General features: G+C 38.7%; 1 protein-coding gene across 3 annotated transcripts; it reads right to left on the bottom strand.

The window, feature by feature from the left end:
* Window positions 1-1,954: 1,954 nt before the first annotated feature.
* LOC133524950 (protein mesh) lies at window positions 1,955-26,162 on the bottom strand. 3 transcript variants are annotated; one of them, XM_061861112.1, is made up of 22 exons: window positions 25,464-26,155; window positions 16,024-16,262; window positions 15,430-15,636; window positions 14,980-15,138; window positions 14,560-14,697; window positions 13,972-14,140; window positions 13,343-13,600; window positions 12,799-13,138; window positions 12,421-12,702; window positions 11,881-12,013; window positions 11,699-11,793; window positions 11,249-11,367; window positions 10,847-10,998; window positions 10,325-10,433; window positions 10,102-10,238; window positions 9,675-9,804; window positions 9,061-9,323; window positions 7,803-7,907; window positions 6,732-6,840; window positions 5,459-6,349; window positions 3,274-3,427; window positions 1,955-2,905 (listed from the first exon to the last, which is right to left on the bottom strand). In XM_061861112.1, exons 1-22 carry the CDS (start codon window positions 25,825-25,827, stop codon window positions 2,581-2,583), a joined length of 4,878 nt encoding a protein of 1,625 aa, XP_061717096.1. In that variant the 5' UTR covers window positions 25,828-26,155; the 3' UTR covers window positions 1,955-2,580. The 3 variants fall into 3 exon arrangements, with proteins under 3 accessions (XP_061717096.1, XP_061717094.1, XP_061717095.1); XM_061861110.1 differs by lacking the exon at window positions 5,459-6,349 and having other exon boundaries at window positions 25,464-26,154; XM_061861111.1 differs by lacking the exon at window positions 5,459-6,349 and having other exon boundaries at window positions 2,826-2,966; window positions 25,464-26,162.
* Window positions 26,163-26,378: the final 216 nt, after the last annotated feature.

Genomic DNA, 26,378 nt, shown 5'->3' with positions numbered 1-26,378 from the left:
AGTCTTCTATCTAATATAAGAGGGAAGAAGACACCAAAATCGGATTTATAAATGTCGAAGCAAATATAAAAACGTGAATTCACATTTTGTTGCATTTTTGCACTGTCTCGAGATGGATATTGAACAAGGACGTGTGTTAAAAGATATTTTAAATTAAATATTTACAAAAATATGCTCATTAGAGGTCCACTAAAGGTAGTTATAATCCATAATAATTTATTGGGATACTATTCTGCCCTAAGATTTGTAGATGGAAACAACCCTATTGAAAACTGTGACATATCAATGTCATTTCGAATACCGATTTTCCGAGATAGTACTTACGTTTATTAGCAAATGTATGAACTCGTACTAAACACTAATCAATATATAAACAGGACCTAAGGCAAGTGTCCACACTCCCCTTATATAAAAAATAATTATTGATTATCTCCGAAACGGAGTTAATAAGAATACCGTGTCTTTGAGAGGTTACTTAATTTATAACTTAATTTAAGCTCAGGGACGCACCCTTCCAATTATCGGGGGTCGGTGTATAGTCTGTCAAGCCATTTCTTTGCATTTCCGTTAGCAGAAAAAAGAGGCAAATAAAAAAAAATTGCGCAAAGGGTTATCGTCCCATAGAAAATTTGAATTTCACGCCTTTTTCTACTGACAAAGTGGGTTAGCCAAAGTATACATCCTCATGCCCGCCTTCCACTGCGAGCGGAACGGGCTCCGTACGGAGTCCTTTTAACTAGCAATGGCGAACTGCATATCTCTGCTTCCACTGAATAAGAGTGAGCGAAGCGGACTAAACGAGTTCAAAGAGTCACAAAAGAGTTCGAAGAGTCGAGCGGAATCCGCATGGAGTCCGCTCGACTAGCAACACTGATTTTCATACAAGTACATCCACCGCGCGTGCGAGTAAGCGGAGCGGACTGAGCGAGTTAAAATGGGTTCGCTGCGTCATGGCGTCGCGCGCTAGTTTTGAACGGACTCCGCTCAGACCCCCGCCCCCTACAACCACCCCTACCCCTTCACGGTCTAGTACTCGCCGGAACCTTGCGGAACATGGAGTTATTTATTGAAGCTGTTCGTGCGTATCCTTGTTTATGGAATGTTAATGACAAGGATTATCGCCGAGGGGATAAAAAAGATGTCAAGCCACTTTAAATTTGCTTGATAATGAGAATGTTATTTATAATGCGAAAAACATGAACCCGCCAAATTGCCCAGAACTTCGCCCGATTGAAAGGTATTGGGCCAACATCAAGCGATACCTTCTCAAGAAAGGTGCAGTACTTGTTTCTGCGACGGTTCGTCTGATACTGGCTGCCAGGTTACTCCGCAAAGTCCGCTTCTAATGGAAGCTCACAAACTCGCTCATCTGACCCAGCCTCAATTTCCAGCCTCGCTCGCTCCGCAAGATCCGCTGGCAGTGGAAGGCAAATGCTGAAACTCTTTTTTAGTGGAAGCGCACAGCTAATTTCCTCCGGTCCGCTCAGTTCGCTAGCTCCGTTTCCGCTCATTACCCTTTTTTAGTGGAAAGCCCGCATCACAATAATCACATATACCTACATATATCGTCGGGCAAACACAATTTGTCAGTCAGCAAGAACCAGGAAAATTATACTTATCCCTTTCTTTGGCTGCTAGTATTAGCGTAAGACAAAGACAGTATGATTATCTCGGTTTATGATTAAAATGAGACAGTTATGGGCCAAACCAAACTGTAGGCATCCATTATTAGATATTCATCATTATTGTAGGTTCTATGTACTAATTAATTTTTAACACCATCGGACCAAAAATGACGAAATTCAAAATGGCGGCCTTATTTTATAAGTTCGATTGCATTGCAGGGCCTTTCGGATTCTTATATATCGATATTCAACTCGGTTGAACCAAAAATAAATAAACTAAAGGTGGTAGCAGATTTAAAATAATAATGGAAAAAGAGAATAAAAAGGACTTTAGGCTAGAATGTTTTTATTTACTCAAAAAAATTTAAAACATGTAGTTTTGGTTAAGTTTCTAAAGTTTCCTTTAAGAAAATATATAATGGCACACAAAACATTGCAAAAATATTATGAAAAAAAATTAATTAAATAAAATCCTCTTTTATCTGTCGTGATTACCACTAGGATCGGCAAAGGGATGACATGAGCTTACAATATTTAAATTTAAAATTATACAATTATATGATGCCATGGCTAGAGACCTAAAAATAAAGACTACAAAAAGTTAGGGTGGGATCGTACGACAATCTACCTACTCATAAATATTATCATTCACTCACAGCAGTAGTAGTAAGTAGTAAAAGCTATTCATATTAAACCTTCTTATATATTAAAGTTCTATAAAAATAAGTAAATCGACAAAAACACAAAATGTATAGGTATATGATAAATATAAATTACAAAAATATGTACTTACTTATAGGTAAGTAAGTATATTTAATCTTTGAATGTAGGTATGTAAAAATAGAGGACATATAATTAAAACATAGGTCAGACCAAGTGATTCGGTCGAAATTTATTTAATTTTATAAAAGATAGGTTTAGGTTGCCTTAAAATCTAACTACACAATAAACATCCCTAATTAATTTCTGTTTCCCCAGACCATGGTCTCTCCTGATTTTTAGACTGGCTAGTTTCAGGCAACCGGACCTCAGGGTCTGGCAAACCTACTTCAGTCTCAGGCAGTCCCGATTCATTGTAGGGCTGTGCGCTATAGCCCGCTGGGTCGAAGGTTCGCGCTTGGAACGGTTGAGCCGGATACACGCCGTAGTTAAACGGAGCGTCTTCAACTTTCACTGGCTCCGTCGGCAGCGGGCTGTCTTCTGCAGACTCCTTCTTGTAGGGTATGCTTTCGTCGTCAGAGTTGACTTTGACGGATTCGTCGGGGTCGATGGCTCGGGTCCTGAGGAAAATGGGATGTTAGTCAGGTGCACAGTTAGTTTGATGTTTCTGGTGCTGGTTTTCTATGAACAACACAAAGGCAATAAATTACGATAGTCTTTCAATGGTGTGGTAAGGTCGTGAAACACACAATTCAGGACAAGAAGCCGATCTCGCTACTTTTGCAAAGACGGCAATCTTGGCAGTGACAATATATGACCGCGCCATACTTCACGTGAAACTTAGAGGTCGACATAGTGTGGTCGGGGTCTACACAAATTGGGTACTTTACGTTAAAGACATACTTTAAAGGAAGAATACCTGACACAGTTGACAGAAAACTACCTAATTATTTGGTTTAAGACTTTACGCCACAAGAAACATGCTTACTTGATCATATAATCGATCTCCTCCTTCTCCTCAGCCTTCCTTCGCTTGAGGATGCGCCAGCCGATGCAGATGAGCACGATGACGATGGGCAACATGACGGCGGTGATGATTCCCCACGTGGCTCCAAGGGTTCGTGAGGAGTACTCCTGCTTGCCTGTGGAAGTTATCCGTAAACGTTAGGTAAGTAATCCTTTTTGCTGTTTAAGGTCCAGCTATTAGATGGTATAATATGGACAACAGTGCCAGTTGATTTTTATATAAGCCTACGAATGATAGGTACTTTATGATTGAGTCCACTGTATTCTTATATTTCAAGATCAACCTTATAAATAAGTCTGAGCCTATAACCCGAGGCCCATATTATGCCCCATAAAGCTAAAATTCTAGAAAACTTAAATTTATAAAAGCGTTTTCTGCGAGTGGAAAAAAAAGGTTTCCTAAAACAAACTTTATCTGTTAGACTTGGGCCAAACTAAGTTAGCAGCGATTTGATAGCCCAGATGGTGCGAGTGTTATTTTAAACTTCTATGAGATTATGACGTTTAAATAACACTTGCACCGTCTGGGCTATCAAAATCGCTGCCAACTTAGCTATTTGGCTACTTGACTGTTTTTTGTAAATAAAGTCAAACAATCTTGATTTTCCTGAGGATCAAATGTCTATATAGGACTCATGGCATTTAAGCAACACAAAGGTCAGAAATGAGAGTGACGCTCGCAGTCGACGCTTGAAATGCCTCTAACAAAATGATATTGTGATGTGACGTCACATCATATAAGTCTGTCCTAAATGTATGGAAGATCAAGGAAATTGCCATTTTCATCATCATCATCATATGTATTTGTCATACAATTTATTTTTCATTAAAATGTAAGGAATCGAATGGTACCATTTTCGTTCCTATTTTTGAAAGAAAAATTTTTTTTTTTTAAACTTCGGAGCCTTGTATTTTTTTATAATCTCAATATAATTTTTTAAATTCCACTTTTTTATAATGGATGGCTCATTTTCTATCCATTTAACTAGATTTTGTTATAATATTCAACATGTGTCAAGTACCCAATACTCTTGTCCATCGGTGGACCTTATGCCTTTTGTAATAAGGACGACCGATAGGCAGTTAACAGTGTGGGCGATCGATGGTAAAATCTTCACTAGTCCAAGTGGTTACTTATCATATTTTGAATAACCTATTTATATATATGGCTGAGAAAACATCGGTGGACGAATTATCATTGTCGAATGAAACCTATCCAGCTATCTAATCTAGATCGTTTTCGTTTTTTCCGTCTTTGAGAATTGATTTTATAATATATAAGATTTATAGTTTAAATTGTTCTAGGTACTGGATGTTGCTTGTAATTATACTTATTATTATATGAGCAGTCATTTGTTATTCTCAAATGTACCTACTACAATGGCATCGTAAATATCAGTTTTTTTATCACCATTATCACATTGTATTATCAGCAAAGGCACAAATAATGGTACTATCCACTCACCTGGTTCATGTGACCTCAATTCCTTTGTGTACAGAAGATAAGAAAGCAAGTACTGATTCCACTCATAAGGTAATAAAAACTCATCACATGCCAGAGAAAATTTCTATTCCACAATTTGTGGCAGAATGGGAGTCAAGTTCTTGCTTTCTTATATAAAAAATAAAGACATGAATCATAATGGTCATTATTCTACCGTTATTCGGAACAGAAATTTCCTCTTACTGTGACAAACATGTATCTCAAATATGTTTAATACTTTTTCACAAAATACTGTAATAAAACAAAAAAATAAAATAAAATTAACAATATAATAGACTCACAACACACAGTCAACAACAATGGGAAACAAAAGATACCAACGATTTAATTTAAATAATACTTAATTGCGAAAATGCTATGTATATCGGTGTGCGGTATTCTTAAAATCAAAACTAGATCTAGAATATTTATAATTATTTTAATAATAAAGCCCTGTACTCCTACAGAATTGTCATTTTGTTCGGGCAGTGGATGCAACTCTATTACAACTACGAGCCATTAATCTGTAAATATCTTTGATTAAAAAGATTTTACAAGATCCTAAGTATGACAAAGCTCGTTAGGTACTAAACCATTGTTGAGCGACTACTGAAAGTGGGAACCTCGCTAGCAGGTGGATCAATTAAAGTCTCAACCGATTTACCCCTCTTGGGTGGAAGGGTGAAAGTCTTTATTTCGTCTGCTGGAGCACTCTTAGGAGCTTCTGGCAGACCAGTTTTGTTAAAAGTATTTTTTGGACTTATATCAGAAGTAGGACTGATCGGTGGGGAATAAATTTCAGAGTAAGTCGGAGAATAATGCGACGAAATAGGGCTGTACTGCCCTTCGTACTTAGGGGAGTACGGATCTTCTGAACCATCCTTAGTAGAATAGCCAGAGTCACTGGCAAGAGCGTGACGCCCGGTCTGACGAGGTTTGCTAACGTACTCTATGTCCTTTGCAGGACGAGTTAAAGTCGAATCTCGGTTAGACCCCGAATCAGATGGTGAAGTAAGGGAAAGCAAGTCTTCCTCAGATAGGTCCCATAGTTTTTCAGGGAACTCTACATCAGGAGCGTTGGGTAGAGGCTCGTGAGTGCGGTAAGTTTTGTCATAGCCTCTACGCTTTTTGGGTAAAGAGGATTTGTCTGATTTGCCTGAGTCACTTTTATTGGAATCTGTGTAACCTATTCCAGAGCTCTCACCGTCCTGAGGCTCAGGTGGGAGAGGGGCTGCTCTAGTGATATTGGCTTTAGCAAGAGGCTGTTCTTCTGTGGGAGTATCGGGTAGTTTTGGTTTGACATCCGAATCGCTACGGAGCGTGGATGATTTCATAGTATCAGTTAGGTTTCCCATTGAGGCTGATCTGAGATTAAGTCGCGAGGCAGATTTCGAGCGCGGAATGTCTTCGAAACGGAATCCCTGTTTGCCTTCGGAGCGCGGTTTGAACCAGCACCAGAACCAGAAGAGACAAATGAGGAGGCCTAGCGGTAGAATAACGGCTACTATGACGCCCCACGTCAAAAATAGGGCGCGTTGCGAGTACTCCTGGTTACCTGGATATGAGAGAATTTACGCTTATTTTATGTCAAATTCTACAAATTAGTGGAGAACTGGGGACATTTAGCTCGATTCTTTGTTAAATGTTATGAAATAAGCTAGACTAATGAACATTGTAAACTGCCTTCGTTTGAACCACATAAGGAGAAACTTAGTTTCATCTCACTAAAATTGCTAGTAAGACGTCATGATGATATGAGGCTACATGGACTAAGAGGAACATTGGGGCAAGAGAAACACTTGTAGGGAATCCTCATACTGTTTCCCTTGTCCCGAGCAAAATAAACTATGTTTCTCTTACATAAGACTTAGTAAAAATGGGAAAAACTTATATAAGATAAGTGCCATACATGAAACAGAATATGTTCAAAAACTTACGTAAGCACTCGGTGTACCCATAGTCGGGCAAGTTCCATCGGCCGTTCTCTTCACACACACGACGCTTGTCGCCGATCAAAATGAAGTCCTGGTTACACTCGAAGTTGACCTAAACAGGAAAAATAACTATTTGTCATCCATCAGTCATCCAACTCGTGTAATACGGGCGGACCGACCGGTCGACTCGACGGATGCGGCCGGCACTGTGTTGGTAGGGCCCAATCAAAATTGGAAATAAGTTTTTGTCAAAAGAATCTTATATGACTGTGCCTTTATTCAGACAGTCACACCCCCTGAGACCTAAATGACGCGCTTTGTGCAGTTTATTTCAGCTGTTTTTTTTTTGCGAGCGCTTCTGGTGTGAAATTAACTCCCTGTCGTGGTTTTCGATAGTATGGCTATGGGTAGGTACTTTAAATGGGTAGCCACCGACATGGTATAAAGAAACAGGCTGATTGTCTGAAGCAAATGTATGAAAAGCTAAGCACAACTTTCAGAATTTTTATATTGCCATGTTGGTCGGGCATATTGTGTCTGATATTAAATCTTGTCATATTACTTTCCTGACCGTGAACCTCCTTCCAGTTTGCTAGGCGGTGACTAATTCATTATTATTCACTTCCTATGTAAATGCCTAGGTTTATTATAATATAACTCATAAGTCATTGAGGCTAACATTGCAAATTAGGGTATTATTACAACAAATATCGTTATTGTAAAATAATAATACTTATGATTATTCTTCTTTGAAAATGAAAATGAATTTGTTACATTGGTAAATCCCTCTCATTCATAAGGTTCAAATCAAGGGAAGGAGCTGTAAAACGCGCAATATTTGCGCAGCGCATTCACTAAATCTGGACGCATCAATTATAGAAAAAATGTAGTAGTTGTGAGGGGTAGATAATCATAAGAGGTTTTTGTAGATCCATCATTTTTCAGGACACTTTCTATTGAGAGGGATATAGAAAGATATATATTGTTTCCCTGTTTCTCTTAGCAGCAAGATAGTAGGAAGTGTCTTGCAAAAGGACAGATGTTATAACCCCAATATGGACTACTTAAACTCACCCTTGTTCCTGGTGTGAAGAAGAAGTTACTCTTCCTGCCGAATCGAGGAGTCTCTAACACACCACAGCTTATAACACGACGGTTGTTGGTTTCCTTGATGTTGGTCTGCAAATGAATTATTTTATTTATATACTAGGCTCTGCGCGTGACTTTGCTCGCATGGACGTCGTTAGACTGTACGACCTCCCTTCTCTTCCCCTGTCTGAACTCCATAACTTATCACTTATTGAAAAAATATTTAGTTACAACGAATAAAATGCGAGGACTACCTCAAAATAGTTTACCACAACAACAGCCAAGACCACACTGCACTAAAATGACCTGTCCAAGCAGCTATTACCCAGCCTTGGCCGCATGGTGCATCATAATTACGCAAACAATGCACGGCACCAATATAAACGATTAATTGCATGTCTCGCGATTGTGGATAGGAAGTTAATTGAGCGTATCTGTTAGCCATGATCTTAGCACAGTATTTTAGCAATCACCGTTTTGATATAAAAACTGGCCAAGAGCATGTCGAGCCATGCTCAATTTAGGGTTCCGTAGTTACCCGTACTACAAAATAGACTTTTAGCAGAAACTCCAAAAAGGCTGAACCGATCAGGTTCGCTATATAGTTTTCCTTAAAAGTCTTTACTAACCTTTACTTTCACGATTTTTTGACACAATACACATGTGTCCAATGAACCATGTTAGAGGGAGGGGGGTTTACAATATTTTTACTTTCAGTGAGATTATTTCCGAAAATATTACGTTTATAATACAGTGGTTCATGAAGACCTTGATTCTTTTGATATACCTAGTCAACGACACCCCACACTATATGGATCAAGTGAAAAAAAAAACATCCCTACTTTCAAATAATTTTTCTAGTTTTTATTTTACAACTTTGTCGGGGTAACTGATTTATGTATTCGTGCCAAATTTCAGCTTTCTAGCACTAAATATCACGTAGCAAAGCTGCGAACGGATATACCCACAGACAGAAAGACAGACGGACATGGCGAAACTATAAGGGTTATTAGTCGACTACGGAACCCTAAAAATAGTAGTTTCGGGAATGGTATATGAATGTGTTTGTGCCAAAAAAAATGTTGAGCCTAAAACACTAGTATGTGTGAACTACTGTGTATTCTCTAGGCAAAATGTAAACTTGTTCTGTTACCCAAAGGAGATAACATAACACTGAATCAAATACGGCTTTTGAAAATCTTGTATCTATTGAATAATGTTTGAGTAAATTGTAAATACTTACAATAGAGGCCAAATAGTTTTTCGTGAATTCTGCCATGTCCCTATTCAAGGTCATACCGTAGTCGTATCGACACTGGTACGAGTCCTGACAGATCTCTATAGCTCTGGCTACGTCGAATGATCTGTTCACCGGGAGGAAGTCCGCCGGTTCTTTTATGAAGTTCGGTATAAATTGATTATCGTTATAGTAGGCGGCAGTCCGACCGTATTCTCGCGTGAATAGGGCCACACCTATGTCCTTTACTTCTCTGTCGCCTAGTTGCCCTGGTGAGGTAAAACATTAGTCATTATATTACCACATTTTGGTGCCGATATGAATTGGTGATAACTGTGCACACTGATTTATATAAAACGTAAAGGAGTCAGACCAAGATAAGTTAGCAGCCGTTTTGATAGCCCAGACAGTGAAAGTGCTATTTAAAACGACAAACTTCTATGAAATTATGACGTTTACTGAACACTTGCACAGGCTGGGCTATCAAAATCGTTGACAACTTAGCTTGGTCTGACTCTATTAATCTAAAGAATAAGCATTATGCCCGCTTGGTTTGCTTATGTCACATATTTAGTGCCATTCCCAGTGTAGTGGGGGATCTTTTTACTGGCACAACTTACAGTATTGGGCGAAGTCTCTGTGCGCCGACTGGAAGTTGTTCAGATCCACCGGCGTAATCATCCCATCCGGTCTCGTGAAATCGTCATTTATATCGAAGGACCAGTTTCCGAATAATCCTCGCGTTTGGTTCTATAACACAAAAATAATTAATGAATTATAAACTAATAAAAAAAATATAAAGTGTTTATGCCTCTCAAAGGTAGACGTCAATCCCGTCAATGAATGTCGATGTCCACATTATTAACACAAAACTCAGTCTTTCATACCTACTCTAAATATAAACTAGAAACCTTTACTTCTACTACCTACTACTACTTCTCGACATGTTTCGATGGTTCCATAACGGTTGGAATTTTGGTAATAATTTCCAATTGAATCTTCTATGTGATCTTCACGCGCCACGGTCAAGTAGATAATTTTGCTTACCACATAAGTCCACGGCAGATAAACCCTAGCGCTCATAAAGCCCTTGTTTTCTATGACCTCGACACCAGCGCCAGACGAAAACATAATGACAATCTCTGACTGGTTCAAGATGTACATAGGCTGGTATACCGTTACGCCTGGAACATACATAAAACTTGGTTGTGTACCGTGTACCATGTAAAAACAAAGTTTATGGTAGCGCACAGAGCTGAACTGTTCTTACCAGGGAAGTATTGGACTCGAAGCGCCGATCGGTCGAAGTAAATACGTTTGTTGTCTGCAAACACGTCCAATCTGTACCTCCATTGAGAATGAGAGGGTCGGAGGCGAACCTGATAAGTATAAAATCAAATGTAAGAATCCAGAAGGCAGTCGGAAAAAATATAATAATATTTGCCGATCAAAGCAGACTCTTGTTGATACTTAGGTAATTGAATAAGTATCAATAACATCTTTGGATTATTAGATATTTGAAAAGTGCCCAGTGCGGAAAATCAAACTTATTTTAACAAATTTCATAGCGGTCGTAAAATCAAAGAGGTCATGCGGTGTGTCATTAAAAATTCGATTCTTGTACTCACAAGCTATGGAAGGTCTTTAAAAACGCAAAGAGATAAGCTCCTCAAAGGTCACTTATATAAACTTTGTCTATACTAATAGCAACAGTCTTAATTGAGCATATGTGGACCTTATATTCTTCTAATAAGGTTTACAAACTGTTAGTTATCTATGTAGAATATGGTACCTCAATTGGCACGGAGTTGTTAGAAGCCGCCACGACAGAGGTGAGGTGTGTGGCATTGACTTGTCCGTAGATGTTGCGCGACACTTGCTCGAATCGTCCTTGTACGTCCAGCTTAATTTGAGGCTGGTCTACTCTCACTAGCACGTATTCACCTGTACAAAATAATAGAAGAATTAAACGTTGTGAATTAAGTACAGACAACAAAAATTATTTTGGGCTTTTTACGATGCTGTTTGCTTGCAACTTGCAAGTGCGTTTTGCTCACGGAATAGAAAGAAAATTTCCGTTAGTTTACCGGGTCGATGCCAGGCTTCTTGACTTGAATTAAGATAGCGCTATAAAATAAAGAGTTAGAGGATGAATGCTTTCTTGGATACTAATCTCAATTATTAACAAAATTACCTTTTCCATTAAACGTGTACTGGAGATCGTCGAAAGTAACAATGTGTGGGTCACCGAAAATACCCGCAACTCCAGGGGCCTGGTAGGCCACGCAGTCCTGTGATGGGCGTCGTTCAAATCTGTGTACAAAATCGTTTTACATGTTATTAACCGGTAACAGTAGCAGTAGTTAATCTAAAAGTGAAAATCCCTGCAGACAGATAAAAAGTAAGAATGAAGAGAAAATAGATGAATTTATTTCTCAAAGATCTGGTGTTGTAATGTTAAAAATATAAGAAATAAAGCAGACGACGTGGTGGGAATAATAGATAGAGTCTGTGCGGAAAGAGAAGAGTCGTGGAATGTATGGGGCCCAATAAATTCCACGACTCTGCTCTTTCCGAACAGACTCTAATTGCGAAGGATAGTAAGAGAAGAGAGAAGTTAATGAAACTATAATTTACAACTTACCTAAATGTTTCACAGCCAACCGCCTGTTCTTCTTGCCACATACAACATTGGTAGAATGGAATCATGTCGTGGAACCAATTGGAAAGTGATGGGACCTAGAAACAGAATATTTTTCTAAAATTCTAATTTTCTATACATAATAATAATTAAGAAATTATAGTATTTTCACACGACTTTGTTACCTTGTTAGCTTCATTGTATGGAGTGAAACCGAAATCGTGGGAACGCAAGGGTCTGGAACCCCACATTTGGTCGTACGACATCATCAGGAAACCATTCTTGTCATAACAACATTGTTGACCCGATCCTTCCGCGCTAGAAAATATTACAATTACTTTAATAAATAATAATAAATCTTTTATTCCAGACCACATTGATCCATATTTAAATACAATAAATTTTTAAAAAAAATTAGGTGTATAACATAAAGATTCATGACTAGACATTAAAATTAAATTTACTGAGTAGGTATTTGATCACTGATAAAATAAAAATAACTTAACTATTCATTGATAACTTGGAATAATGTCGTAACTTACTATAATAATTTGTACGGATCTCGAGCATAGAATCATTTGATGCTAAGTCTCAAATTTACGTGTTTTTACGTTGTGTACTTTTATATTTGCCATACGTAAGATTGCATCGTTCGTAACCAGCTTATCTGAGAATTCACTGAGGTTACTCAGTGTCGTAAAATCGACTTTGTAAGATGATCTTACCTAGGACCACTACTCCTGACACAATGTATCGCGCCCCAGTGATATCTACAAGTGGGATTAGTATCCTTATCGCAAGCGAGATCAGGCATGAATCTGCCCTTGTCCAGCAAAGCGTGTTCCAAAGTGCAGGGGCATACTGGGACTTGCGAGGCAAAGTTCTTGAGGAACCGGTCGGTTCTGAGCCAGTTGTTGCACATGGTTTGGGACCAGCGCTGTCCGTGGAGTCTCTCCCACTGTGGGGCGAAGTACCAACCAAGCGGTATCGGTCGACTCCATAGAACCCTGTGAATATAATTGTCAAATATAGATTATCATCTTTAAAAAAAAGCTTTATATCTTCAGAATGGTAAAGTACCTATCTATGAGATTATTACTTACGGAGAAATAGAAACGCCTTTGTAGACTTCAGGAGTGGTTAAATTGATCTGCAGGAAACCAAATTGCATGTCCTGATGCAAGAAATTCTCCCTGGTCCTAAAGTTCTGAGGATTGATAACGTATTCGCCTGTATTCGAAACGCCGGTCTCTATCATGTCAATGAACTCCAATTGGGGTCGGATGGTGACCTCCTTGTAGCCCCACAACCCGATTTGCAGTTGCACGTTTAAGTTAGAAGTCAAGTTGAAGCGATCCCAAGTAATTTTAATTTCTGACGGATAGCGTTCATGGACAGAATTGTCGGTGAAGAAAATCTTTTCTGTGGCTGTTGCAGGGGTTTCTGTAAGCAATTTGAGAACAATTATAAGAAAATGTACGGAAACATTCTGGCCCTGAATCAAGGCAATATTAATTGGCAGTCGGCAAAATTAATAAACGAAATATTTATGTGATGGTAGGTGTAAGGTTGAAGTAAAACTTAAATAATCATGATATAACAGACATATTTTAGATGTATATTTAGTCTGACAATCGAAATCCTTACCTACAAAGTATTTTCCTTTCCACTTATAAGGCTCGTTATTGATCGCAATCTCAAATCTCGCATAGCCGTTATGCCAGAAACGGGGCTGCACACATACAGCCCTGTTTTTGTCGACCACGGCACCGATGACGGCTTCCGTGTCAAATCGACAGGTAATTCTATCGTCAGGGTTGAAACAGGGGCCGGTGATGTTGACAATGGTGCCTCCCAACATATTGCCGCTCTCTGGAGCGAACATTAGGGGAAGATTGGCTCCATCTGTGAAAAACAAACTCATTAGTTTACTTAATATATTATAGAGGAAGCAGAAAAAAATTGAGGGAAAAGCATTTCCATCAAACTGGACGGTCCGTTTAAGGAGCAGGTACTTATAAGATGTTTCTTGCGTATTAGGACTCTAATCTAAATCTTATAAGTACCTATGACGCTGTGAACAGACTTGTTCACAGTAAAATGGAAAATGACTAGCATGTTATCTGATACTTGATAGAGCCGGACCAAGCTAACTGCATGCTGCACGGTATTTGCAATGACAATTTGAAGTGTGGCAATGACGATCCCTCACTTTGATCTGCTTAAATCGGTGCTGAGTTAGCTTAGACGGACTTTAATATATAGACGAGTTTCACCTATGTCTTTATTGCACGTTCCCATAAGTATTTTTTCGTCTATCCTAAATATGTGTCGACCAGGGAAGCCGTTGGCCCAGCCTCGTCCTGTGAGATCTCTGAGCACTGAAGCTTGAGAGTATGGTTTGTATTCGTAGCTCTGGGTTCCGTTTCCGGCGTTGAATCCAATCTGAAATAATGTGAAGATAATTCATTTTAGAGGTTTTTAATGGTCTATAGACAGATGCATCCTATGAGAGGGGCGGGGAGGGGATTGGTTATCTCTATGAGAGGGGCGGAGTTTAGCTCGTTCCAAGGAACGAGGCAATTTGTTCCACTTACCTCAACGAGGTAAGTGGAACAAGAACGCTTTGAACTGTACCTTATTTTGCATGTTAATAACATAAACAAAATGCCCATATTTTTGCTATAATATATACTTAGATAACCATCTCGTATATTTTCTTAGTTTTCTTACCATAATCGCAAAAGGTTGAAATCAGTGTCTAAACAGTATTAGGTATACAATACATGGTACGAAAAATCTATCTATGACCAAATCATTTCACATAAGATTTTTTTTAGTAGTCGCCATGGATATTGACTTACATAAGCAGGAACACCGCCCTCTCCGTTCGTGGTATCACCACCAGCCTCGGTGTGCGAGCTCCAGTTGATCTCCAAGTAGTTGAAGATGGCATAGGTGAACACTTCGTCGGTCGCGAGAACCATTTGGAATGTGTTTGTCTAAATAATTATAAAGAAACATCGTAAAATATACAGTTATGATGTAAAACATATGTAGAAATAAAGAAGCATATAAATAAAATTTCCACGTAATCATCCGACTTGAGCAGGTACGCACTAGATGAAAAATTCCGTTCAGTAGCTATCATGGTGGTACCTATCATGAGCTGAAAGCTGATGTGGAGGGTAATTTTATTTACTTACGGTATCACAAGAGCGATCAATGAATAAGAAAAAAAAGAGTCATAGACTCAGTGTAGACCTTTAAAAGCTGAAACTAACCACGAACAAAGAGTTGTCGATACCACCGGCGAAGGACATGTTCTTCCAGGTGATGGTGATCGCGTGCTTGGGGAAGAAAGTCTCGGAGCCGATGACGCCCTCGCGTACGTCCCATGTGATGCGCTCGCGCATCTCCACGCCTAGCTGGTCTGTGCGGGTCTGTAAATACGATGATCCCTTAGAGAATAACCTAAATAACTTAACATACTTGAATTTGGTATAAGTTGGGGAATGGTGTTGCAATCGTTTTAAAAAAACCTGTCATTAGATATGCCAAATCAAAACAAACATAAAGGAACCTAAAGTTATAGAGTTTTTGGGTTCTTTGCCTCAAGGCCTCGAAATGCTGCAAATTTTGAATTGGTTTTAAAATGGTATGGCCAAAGTCACAACGACCGTACCAGATAGGAGATGTTTGTAGCTTAGGAAGCGACTACAAATCGAATCTACCTGCAAGTCCCTGTCCATCCTGAAATAGACACCAGGGCGTCTTGGATCCGGCTCCTCAGGTCTCATGCTGCCAATTCGGCACTTGCTGAAGAAGATACCGATGAACGAGGGGTCGTTAATCTGTGGCCAGTCTCGAACGGGGAAGGATAGAGGGTACGTGTAGTGGTCCGGAGGGTCGCTGAACTGGATGTAGCCGTTCATGGATATCTGTGAAGACACGGACAGGTCGTTAAATCATTATGTCGTTAGTTGTCATTGCTGGATTGTATATTTTGAATATTTTAGAATTTTAGGAAAATCAACCAGTATATCAAAAGCAGCAGAGAGCTAGAAAGAGCTGTTAAAAAAGGCTGGATCATTTAAAATTAGGTCTCTGACATTTTTTTTACTTACCTACTTGAATTTAATATAAAATAAACAAGTAAAACATGGGAAAACCTAAAATAACCCGATCACGGATTTATAAAATTTAAAAACTTTTAAAAGTTGGTTTAATAATATAAATAGAAAGGTGGAGAGAACTGCACCGACTAGAAATTGTATTGGATATGTTAACTAACTCGAAAATTGCAATGAAATACAAACACAACTCACCCGGGTATAGTTAAATCTAAATCCGAAGAACGGTAGTTGGAAGTTGAAATTCTTATGAATCTGCGGCGTAGAAGTATGAATATCCCTCTGGTAATCCCCGAGGTTCTCGCTGCCACCCTGGTCGTAGAACCAGTAAAGAAAATTGCCCCGGATCTGCTGGAGACGCGCGTTGGTGATGACGTACGGCTGCCCATTGTTCTGGTAGCTGGTTGCCGGGAGAACGCGTCCGTCGATGTGGGCTGAAAGTGAAAGAGTAAAAAATGGAAAAAACGAAATAATTACAAAAGTAGGTGTTGTTCATTTAAATTTGGGTGTTTTAAAATCATCTCCCATTGACGAAATTGCAAAAATATAAGCGCTATTTTAGTAAATTTATCATTCGTGCATGTTGACAATGTTCTGTGAATATAAATATTTATTGTTTTCAATAAGATACGTGCAGTTAATGACTATGTACTCATTATCAAAGCAACAATAATATTATGTTGCTAGTAATATCAACAAGACATTATACCTATTATTTTTTGTAGATGTTTATAGAATTTAATAGATAACAACCGACCTATGGCTATGCAAGGAACTAGTTACTTTGTTGAGCCAAAATTACCTGCCACAGAAACTGCCATAAGGTCGATTTTAAAGTTGTTAGAAAATTTATTTTTCATTTCTCATGCTCCGAAAGAGGGTCATTGTTGTTCTACAAAGTGTGCACTAGAGCATTTTACTTTCCAAGTATGTTTTTTTTTTTTTTTTACGATAAGCAATGAAATCTCACTGCATCCGAGCGCCAAACTATCTCGACAGAAATGAGTGCCTTTCATCCCTTCACAATCTCTTATTTTATTAACCAGCTACTTAAGAATTTCTGTGGATAATAGTTTCTGCAATTAAATTTAAATTCTGCTAATAAACTTAAATGCCCATCATATCAATTATTGATTCTCTATTTACAGCGAAGCTTTGTATCGACTTCAGCTTACAACTCATGATATCACTCGATAACGATATCTAATCGCTGACAGGTTGAACGTTCCTAGTATGGATGATGTCAGCCTACCCCGCAGCACCTCTTTGTTTGGATTCTACTTGTTATTGTGTCTCAATGAAAAAAGATAATAATTACTATATCCGGCCTCCAAAAGAATTATTTTTAACGGATCACTAAATATAATTTGCCGTTAATATACTAATATAGGTATTAACGGCAAATTATCATTTTGCGCCACCAAATTATTGTCACATAAATTAAATCCCCATTTTAGTAAAATTATAATTAAAAATCATCAGCGATTAAGTAGATCTTCTTCTTTCTAGCGTTTGTCCCGGCTTATTGCCACGGCTCACGGGAGCCTGGGGTCCGCATGGCAACTAATCCCGAGAATTGGCGTACGCACTAGTTTTTACGTAAGCGACTGCCATCTGACCTTTCAACCCAGAGGGGAAACTAGGATTTATTGGGATTAGTCCTGTGTCCTCACGATATTTTCTTTCACCGAAAACTGTTTGGTAAATATCAAATGATATATCGTACAAAAGTTCCGAAAAACTCATTGGTACGAGCCGGGCTTTGAACTCGCGACCTCCGGATTGAAAGTCGTAGGCTCTTACCGTTAGGCTACCAACGCTTATTAGCGATTAAGTGGGCCTGTACTTACTGACCTCTACTTATTCTCTTATAGGTACTAGTTGGCATGGATTAACACACTGAATTTTGACTTTTTTGTATGTCAGAACATACAGTATTAATATTTATTTTGTACCTATTGCTATATTTTTTAAGTATAGATATGTAGACGAACAGATCCCACGGAGCGTGTGTCAACTTTGTGAGGGTAGTGCCTGCTTATTGAAGTCTATTGTCAATGTCAGTTTAACGATTTCGATAGGTATAGGTCACAAGGTGTCAGACACTTGAAAGGCTACATCAGTCTCATCTATGATGATCCTAATAGAACTTGTGTACTCTTATGGAGTGCTCTTTGTTGTGAGCGCTTTGTAGTAGGTAAATTTTGAGCAACTTTTATAGGTAAGGTCATCAACCAACGAAAAACTAAGATTGTCGATACACTCGCCGACGAGATCTGACGTCACTGGCGTCAGATCTCGTCGGCGTCGCCATGATTTCAACTTCAACTATATAGTGAGATTTCACTTATAAAACGATTACGTTTACGCGACGCTTGGTGCCCAGAATTCTACGCGTCTCGTACTCGTAACGTTTTTACGATACGCTTACGCTTACGCTTACGCTCCGTGTGCTAAGGGCTTAGAAGAGAGATGAAAGAACTTGTAAACGGTTTTATGGCGACGGTAAATACTACGATTAGTTACGTAGATTCAAAAGACAAGGATTACAAGAGAAGAAGACGATACAAAAGAGTAAATATGGATCAGAAGTTATGAATGACCTGTATCTTACAATCTTGTTTGCTCAGTGATTTCACAATTAAGTAGATATTTGTACAGGTTGTGACTCAATCGGTGGCACGCCACGATGTTTGATTAAGATAAGGGTGAATAATGTGGCATTCCAGGAAAACACACAAGCATGTACAGTCAACCAATTTGAGTCCTAGGCCACTATAGAACCTTGTCGCTTTAACTACTCTATACATGACATGCATCACTCAATAAGCATTGTCGTAGAAGTCATTATGACATGGTTGTATAGTGGCCTAGGAATCAAATTGGTTAACCGTACCTACATCGATTTTATTAGTTTATTTATGTATAATATAAGTCATGTAAGATTTAGAATTGTTAACCTTTTGTGGAAGAGCGGTTGCCTCGTTATACCAGGTGTCTTGAATACTTTAAAAAAGGCACCAGCATGGATATTGAAATGTTATTTATTTATAAGGGTTGTAAATGTAGCTTAACTTAAAAAGTAAGTAGTTAGGTGAACAATTAGCAGCAATACTAGGTTTTAAGATGAATTTCCCTTTTCGCCAGTTAAATCACTTGATTTTTAGTACTTAAACCTAAACTGTTTTGTCTTCCACACTGGTTTTTAATATCCCACAATAATGTGTTCCTAAGACTTGCGTCGGTTTCCGGTCTCGAACTCCTTCGATTTTATCTTAGTTTCACTATTTACTGTCCCAATAATTAATTTATCGTATCGTATCGTATAGGAAGACCATCATAATGTGTGGGTCAAAGTGTGTTCGTGTTTTTTTTGCAGAAAACTTTGGTCAATTTTTGAGACTGGGTTTTATCTTAGACGTTATGAAACGCTCGACCATTGACTCACTAGCCAATTTAAGGACACTAGTCTGGTCATTGTAGGTTATTGGCAACTAACCTTTTTGAAATATACGGGATCATTTTGGTATAAAGTATTAAGATTTAGGATACAGTCCAGTGTGAACTGTAGGTACACAGGGGACAATCTGCAACACTCCGGACAGAAGTACTTATACGTTGATTTTTGATCTTCTGTTGCTTATGTTTACCATAGCAGATTACCAGTATACGACTTTATTGTCAATACGTACGTTTTTGTGGAGTATAAAATACGACAATCTAGTGCTCTTCGTTGTTCAACTTTTATGACCATGGTCATGTTAGGTTTATAGAATTTTCAGTAAGGTTTCACTATTTTCCTGTTTTCCCCAAACCAAACCTTTAGACTTATTTATCGTAAGATAACGTCGATAGCACTAATTATTTCAGTTTTAAAATTAAACAAATTCTTACCATCAAAGTCTAATAGTCAATCTCTTGATGTTTGTAATTTTATCGGAATTGCAATTTTGAGGTTGTGTTTTTTAAGGGATCAACTTTTTATGAAAGGTTTTTATTTTTAAAACATGTACCATCGTATACCATCATCCATACTGATAACTTACGAATCTTACGATTCATTAACCTTGCAAAGACATACAAGGTCCAAGGTTAAAAGTTATGCTGTTACAAGCTTCCAAGTAAGTAGTATATACATCCACTTATGTTGTGTTCTTAGTTAGTATGTGTCATAATTTAGTAATGTCACCGCATATTTACTTTACTCTTTGGTCACCGCTGTCCAAATTATGACATTCGAAAATTGAATAGTCAATACCATAAACCGGATAATTTGCCTTATTATTAGAATATATAACTTTCGGTTATTTAGGCTGGTCGCATAAAGTCAGATGCAGGGACCGGACCCGCTTACCCTAACCCGTTCAAAAACCCGGGTTATTGTAAAGCTGTGTTCCAAAAACCGCTTCATTTCGGTAAGCTTTTGATTGGCTTACCGGTTAAGAAGCTAATCCTTTTATTTGAATTAATTCAGGTTAGCGCTTACCGATATTAAAAACCCGGGAAAGGGTTATCGCTTCAAGCGCTGATTAAATACGAACAAGCTGTTTTAGCTTTTACGTAAATTGCATATGGTCTATTAACGTAGCGCCCGACGCGAAACACGGCGGTTCCATTCCCTACGTGCACGTGCGAGTGCGCGGCGCGGCGCGGCGGCATTCGGTATTTGTCAAAGGCTTTGTAATTTGCCGACCTAATATTGCTAATTCAAACAAAAGTGTACGTTAAGTCAAGTAGCACACAACGTAGATTTCAAAACACATGCTAAGGTTTAAGGCAAATTACCTAATATGGTAAGGCGTTGCATTGATTTTGGTATATTTTTGTTTAGTACCTATTACTCCTATTATTGTCACTTTCTTTATCGTTAGCTGTCTGTGCACATCTCGTGTGTCAGTGGAACTCATCAATGGCTTCTAATAATTTTATCGAGTTAGGGCTCATTTTAAAGGTCTTGACGAGTTCTTTACGATACACATGGTGGAGAGGGTCTGATGGTGGAATCGGAAGGTGTCGATGGAACTCATCGATAACTACTAGTAATGCTATCGAGTTAGGGCTCATTTTAAAGGTCTTGACGAGTTCTTTACGATACACATGGGGGAGAGGGTCTGATGGTGGAATGGGAAGGTATCGATGGAACTCATCGATAACTACTAGTAATGCTATCGAGTTTGGGCTCATTTTAAATATGTTGACGAGTTCTTTACGATACACATGGTGGCGAGGGTCTGATGGTGGAATCGGAAGGTGTCAGTGGAACTCATCGATAACTACTAGTAATGCTATCGAGTTTGGGCTCATTTTAAAGGTCTTGACGAGTTCTTTACGATACACATGGTGGCAAGGGTCTGATGGTGGAATCGGAAGGTGTCAGTGCAACTCATCGATAACTACTAGTAATGCTATCGAGTTAGGGCTCATTTTAAAGGTCTTGACGAGTTCTTTACGATACACATGGGGGAGAGGGTCTGATGGTGGAATGGGAAGGTATCGATGGAACTCATCGATAACTACTAGTAATGCTATCGAGTTTGGGCTCATTTTAAATATGTTGACGAGTTCTTTACGATACACATGGTGGCGAGGGTCTGATGGTGGAATCGGAAGGTGTCAGTGGAACTCATCGATAACTACTAGTAATGCTATCGAGTTTGGGCTCATTTTAAAGGTCTTGACGAGTTCTTTACGATACACATGGTGGCAAGGGTCTGATGGTGGAATCGGAAGGTGTCAGTGCAACTCATCGATAACTACTAGTAATGCTATCGAGTTTGGGCTCATTTTAAAGGTCTTGACGAGTTCTTTACGATACACATGGTGGCGAGGGTCTGATGGTGGTATGGGAAGGTATCGATGGAACTCATCGATACCTACTAGTAATGCTATCGAATTTGGGCTCATTTTAAATGTCTTGACGAGTTCTTTACGATAGACATGGTGGCGAGGGTCTGATGGTGGAATCAGAAGGTGTTGATGGAACTCATCGATAACTACTAGTAATGCTATCGAGTTTGGGGTCATTTTAAAGGTCTTCACGAGTTCTTTACGATACACATGTTGGCGAGGGTCTGATGGTGGAATCCGAAGGTGTTGATGGAACTCATCGATAACTACTAGTAATGTTATCGAGTTAGGGCTCATTTTAAATGTCTTGAAGAGTTCTTTACGATACACATGGTGACGAAGGTCTGATGGTGGAATCGGAAGGTGTCAGCGGAACTCATCGATGACTTCCCATAATGCTATCGAGTTTAGGCTCATTTTAGATGTCTTGACGAGTTCTTTACGATACACATGGTTGAGGTTCATCATTTTTGAAAACCACATTTCCTAAAACCTTTAAAACGACATCCATGACAACTTTTATGACAAGTTGCATGGCCGCCATCTTGGATTCCAAAATAGTCATGACTTTCGAAATCCGCACTCCCTAAAACCTACAAAACGACATCCATGACGACTTTTATGACAAATTGCATGGTCGCCATCTTGGATTCCAAAATAGTCATGATTTTCGAAATCCGCACTCCGTAAAACCTATACAACGACATCCATGACAAATTTTCTGACATATTTCATGGTCGGCATCATGAAATCCAAAATGATCATCTTTTTCGAAATCCGCACTCTCTAAAACCTATAAAACGACATCCATGATGACTTTTATTAAATAGTACGTGGCCGTCATCTTGGCTTCCAAAATAGTCATCATTTTCGAAATCCGCACTCCCTAAAACCTATAAAACGATATCCATGACGACTTTTAAGACAAAAAGCATGGCCGCCATCTTGGATTCCAAAATAGTCATGATTTTCGAAATCCGCACTCCCTAAAACCTAAAAAACGACTTCCATGATGACTTTTATGACAAAATATGTGGCCGCCATCTTTGATTTCAAAATGGTCATCATTTTCGAAATCCGCACTCCCTAAAACCTATAAAACGACATCCATGATGACTTTTATTAAATAGTACATGGCCGTCATCTTGGATTCCAAAATAGTCATCATTTTCCAAATCCGCACTCCCTAAAACCTATAAAACGATATCCATGACGACTTTTATGACAAAAAGCATGGCTGCCATCTTGGATTCCAAAATAGTCATGATTTTCGAAATCCGCACTCCCTAAAACCTAAAAAACGACTACCAAGATGACTTTTATGACAATATGTGTGGCCGCCATCTTTGATTTCAAAATGGTCATCATTTTCGAAATCCGCACCCCCTAAAACCTATAAAACGACATCCATGACGATTTTTATGACATAGTACATGGTCACCATCTTGGACTCCATCCATGACGACTTTTATGACAAAAAGCATGGCCGCCATCTTGGATTCCAAAATAGTCATGATTTTCGAAATCTGCACTCCCTAAAACTTATATAACGACATCCATGACGATTTTTATGACATTGTACATGGTCACTATCTTGGACTCCAAAATGGTCATCTTTTTCGAAATCTGCACTCCCTAAAACGAATAAAACGACATCCATGACGACTTTTATGACAAATTGCATGGGCGCCATCTTGGATTCCAAAATAGTCATGACTTTCGAAATCCGCACTCCCTAAAACCCATAAAACGACATCCATGAAGACTTTTATGACAAATTGCATGGCCGCCATCTTGGATTCCAAAATAGTCATCATTTTCGAAATCTGCACTCCCTAAAACGTATAAAACGACATCCATGACGACTTTTATGACAAATTGCATGGGCGCCATCTTGGATTCCAAAATAGTCATGATTTTCGAAATCCGCACTCCCTTAAACCTATAAAACGACATCCATGAAGACTTTTATGACAAATTGCATGGCCGCCATCTTGGACTCCAAAATGGTCATCATTTTCGAAATCCGCACTCCCTAAAACCTATAAAACGACATCCATGAAGACTTTTATGACAAATTGCATGGCCGCCATCTTGGACTCCAAAATGATCATCATTTTCGAAATCCGCACTCCCTAAAACGTATAAAACGACATCCATGACGACTTTTATGAAAAATTGCATGGCCGCCATCTTGGATTCCAAAATAGTCATGATTTTAGAAATCTGCACTCCCTAAAACCTATAAAACGACATCCAAGACGATTTTTATGACATGGTCACCATCTTGGACTCCATCCATTACGACTTTTATGACAAATTGCATGGCCGCCATCTTGGATTCCAAAATAGTCATGAATAATCATGATTTTCGAAATCTGCACTCCCTAAAACCTATATAACGACATCCATGACGATTTTTATGACATAGTACATGGTCACCATCTTGGACTCCAACATGGTCATCTTTTTCTAAATCTGCACTCCCATAAACCTAAAAACCGATTTACATGGCGACTTTTATGACTTACTGCATGGCCGCCATCTTGAATTCCAAAATCGTCATCATTTTCGAAATCGGAACTCCCTAAAACCTAAAAATGATGATTTTTATGACAAAGTGTGTGGCCGCCATCTTACTAAAACCTGTTATAAACCGGATACAAATAAGCATCTATATAGTAAGTCAACATTAACGAAAAGTACTTTTACGTCGGTAGTTACAATATACCTATCGAATCAATTACGTAATGCCCATCTCTCCCGCGGTGCCGCAGCGGCGGGGGAAAGGCGCGGGAGAGGGGTAAGGCTTACCCTAAACCGAAAGGTTACCGGTTAGTACACGCAAAACACAAACCGAATCAGCTCCTGTAAGCGGTAACCACTTGTTACGATTAGGTTAATCTGAATAATACGGGTTATCATTATTGTAGGGTAACCGGTTGAACGGGTTACCCAAACGATTAGCTTATCGTATGAAGGGGTTACCCATTCCGAACGGGTAAGGCAAATGAACGGGTTTTCCGGTCCCTGGTCAGATGGCGCCTAATCTCCACCTCTCGTAACGAATGAAGTCTCGAATGACCCACTTTTCTCCGACGTAAGCCCTAAACCAACACGATGAAATCATTCTACATTTTAACGCCTACAAATTTTGAAACCGTATTTTGTTTATCTCTCTGATAAAGGGTTTTATCTTTTAATTGGTAACATTGTTTGCTATAACCCTACCAAATGTAGGTGATGCAGAAACTCAATGAAGAGTGAGAAGTAACGCAAGACTCTTGGATTGGCCGGTTTATAGGCGCTAGGTGCGGCCCTTATCGAAGATTACCTACTATGAAATGATAAATTATGCGACGAAAATTAGGTTTCATTAATTTTGCTCCATAAAATTAACACTTTGGTTGGCTTTAAATCCCTAAATTAAGTAAGTTCAAAGAATTCAAAATTTGAGAAGATGTAAAGCTACCCGACTAACTCTGATCTCACATTAAGGTACTAAAAATACTACAATTGAAACAAGCGAGTAGAGTAAGTATGCATTTTATTTAGAAGTAACACAATCTCAGTGCATCAATGGAGGCTCTATTTATGTATTTAATGAACTGACGCATCCTCTGAATCATCACCATTAAGTATGAGTCATGGGCTATGTTAATCATCAAATAATTACCATCCTTATACGTGCACTTGGGAATATTACGAGTAACATAGTTTACTACAACTTTAAAGGGTAATTATTGATTGTTTAATCTGAGAAAGGACAACAGTCCATAGATACTTACCGTATTCGTTGTTAGTGGCCGAAGTAGTTGTGGGGTTCAAAAGCTGCCTCTGACTCTGCTCATTAGCAGGATCATCGACATTTACAGCTTCTAAATCAACTGGACCTTCACTCAGACCATCTTGCAGTTGATATTTCCCACTCCTCACTTCTAAAGGCGCCCTTGGTAGAATCTCTACAGGCGCTACGCTTTCAACATCATCAGGTCTCGGACTTGTAGCTTCACTTGTTATAACAACTTCACTTTCTACTTCTGGAACTACCTCCTCTATAGTTCTTTCATTTTCATTAACTATAACATCTTCCTGTCCTATAACACTGGCACTTAGCAAAAGTACGAAGAACGCTAACTTTGCGTTAACCATTTTAACTTCACTTTTTTTCTCAATCACATTATATGTGTGTTCACATGTACTTATCTTATTGATTTTAGCGACAACAGGTGCCTGGGTATTGTGGTCGGCAACTGGAGTGCTGGTTCTGTGTGTGCTCGTTGATACCGGCTTATCTTGTGGAGATATGATAAGATAGTAAATAGGAACGTTAGGTGTGCCAAATTCTTTGTCCTAATCCACGCCTTGTATAGTAGTACGTTTTATTATATTATAATTGTACCTTTATTATAATATATATACAGGAAAATTGATGTTAGTATAGACGAGGCGAATAAAAGAGATTCGTCGAGCAAATAAAATATTTATAGCGAAAAGTTCACCTTTAAACTAACCGATTAACCGACTCGTGATAACAAACTCATTACTGAACTGAATGTCATTTTCATTAAAACAATACTAATCACTAAAAAAAGTATAAATACAAAACTTTATACCTAGAGTATTTGTTTGTGTCAATCATATACCTAATATAAGTCTGCTGCGCCAATTTGTACTTTATGTAAAGAGCATAATACTTAAAA

Source organism: Cydia pomonella, chromosome 14 (assembly GCF_033807575.1).
Source record: "Cydia pomonella isolate Wapato2018A chromosome 14, ilCydPomo1, whole genome shotgun sequence".
Lineage (NCBI taxonomy): Eukaryota > Metazoa > Arthropoda > Insecta > Lepidoptera > Tortricidae > Cydia > Cydia pomonella.
This window is presented reverse-complemented; position numbering and strand designations above follow the sequence as displayed.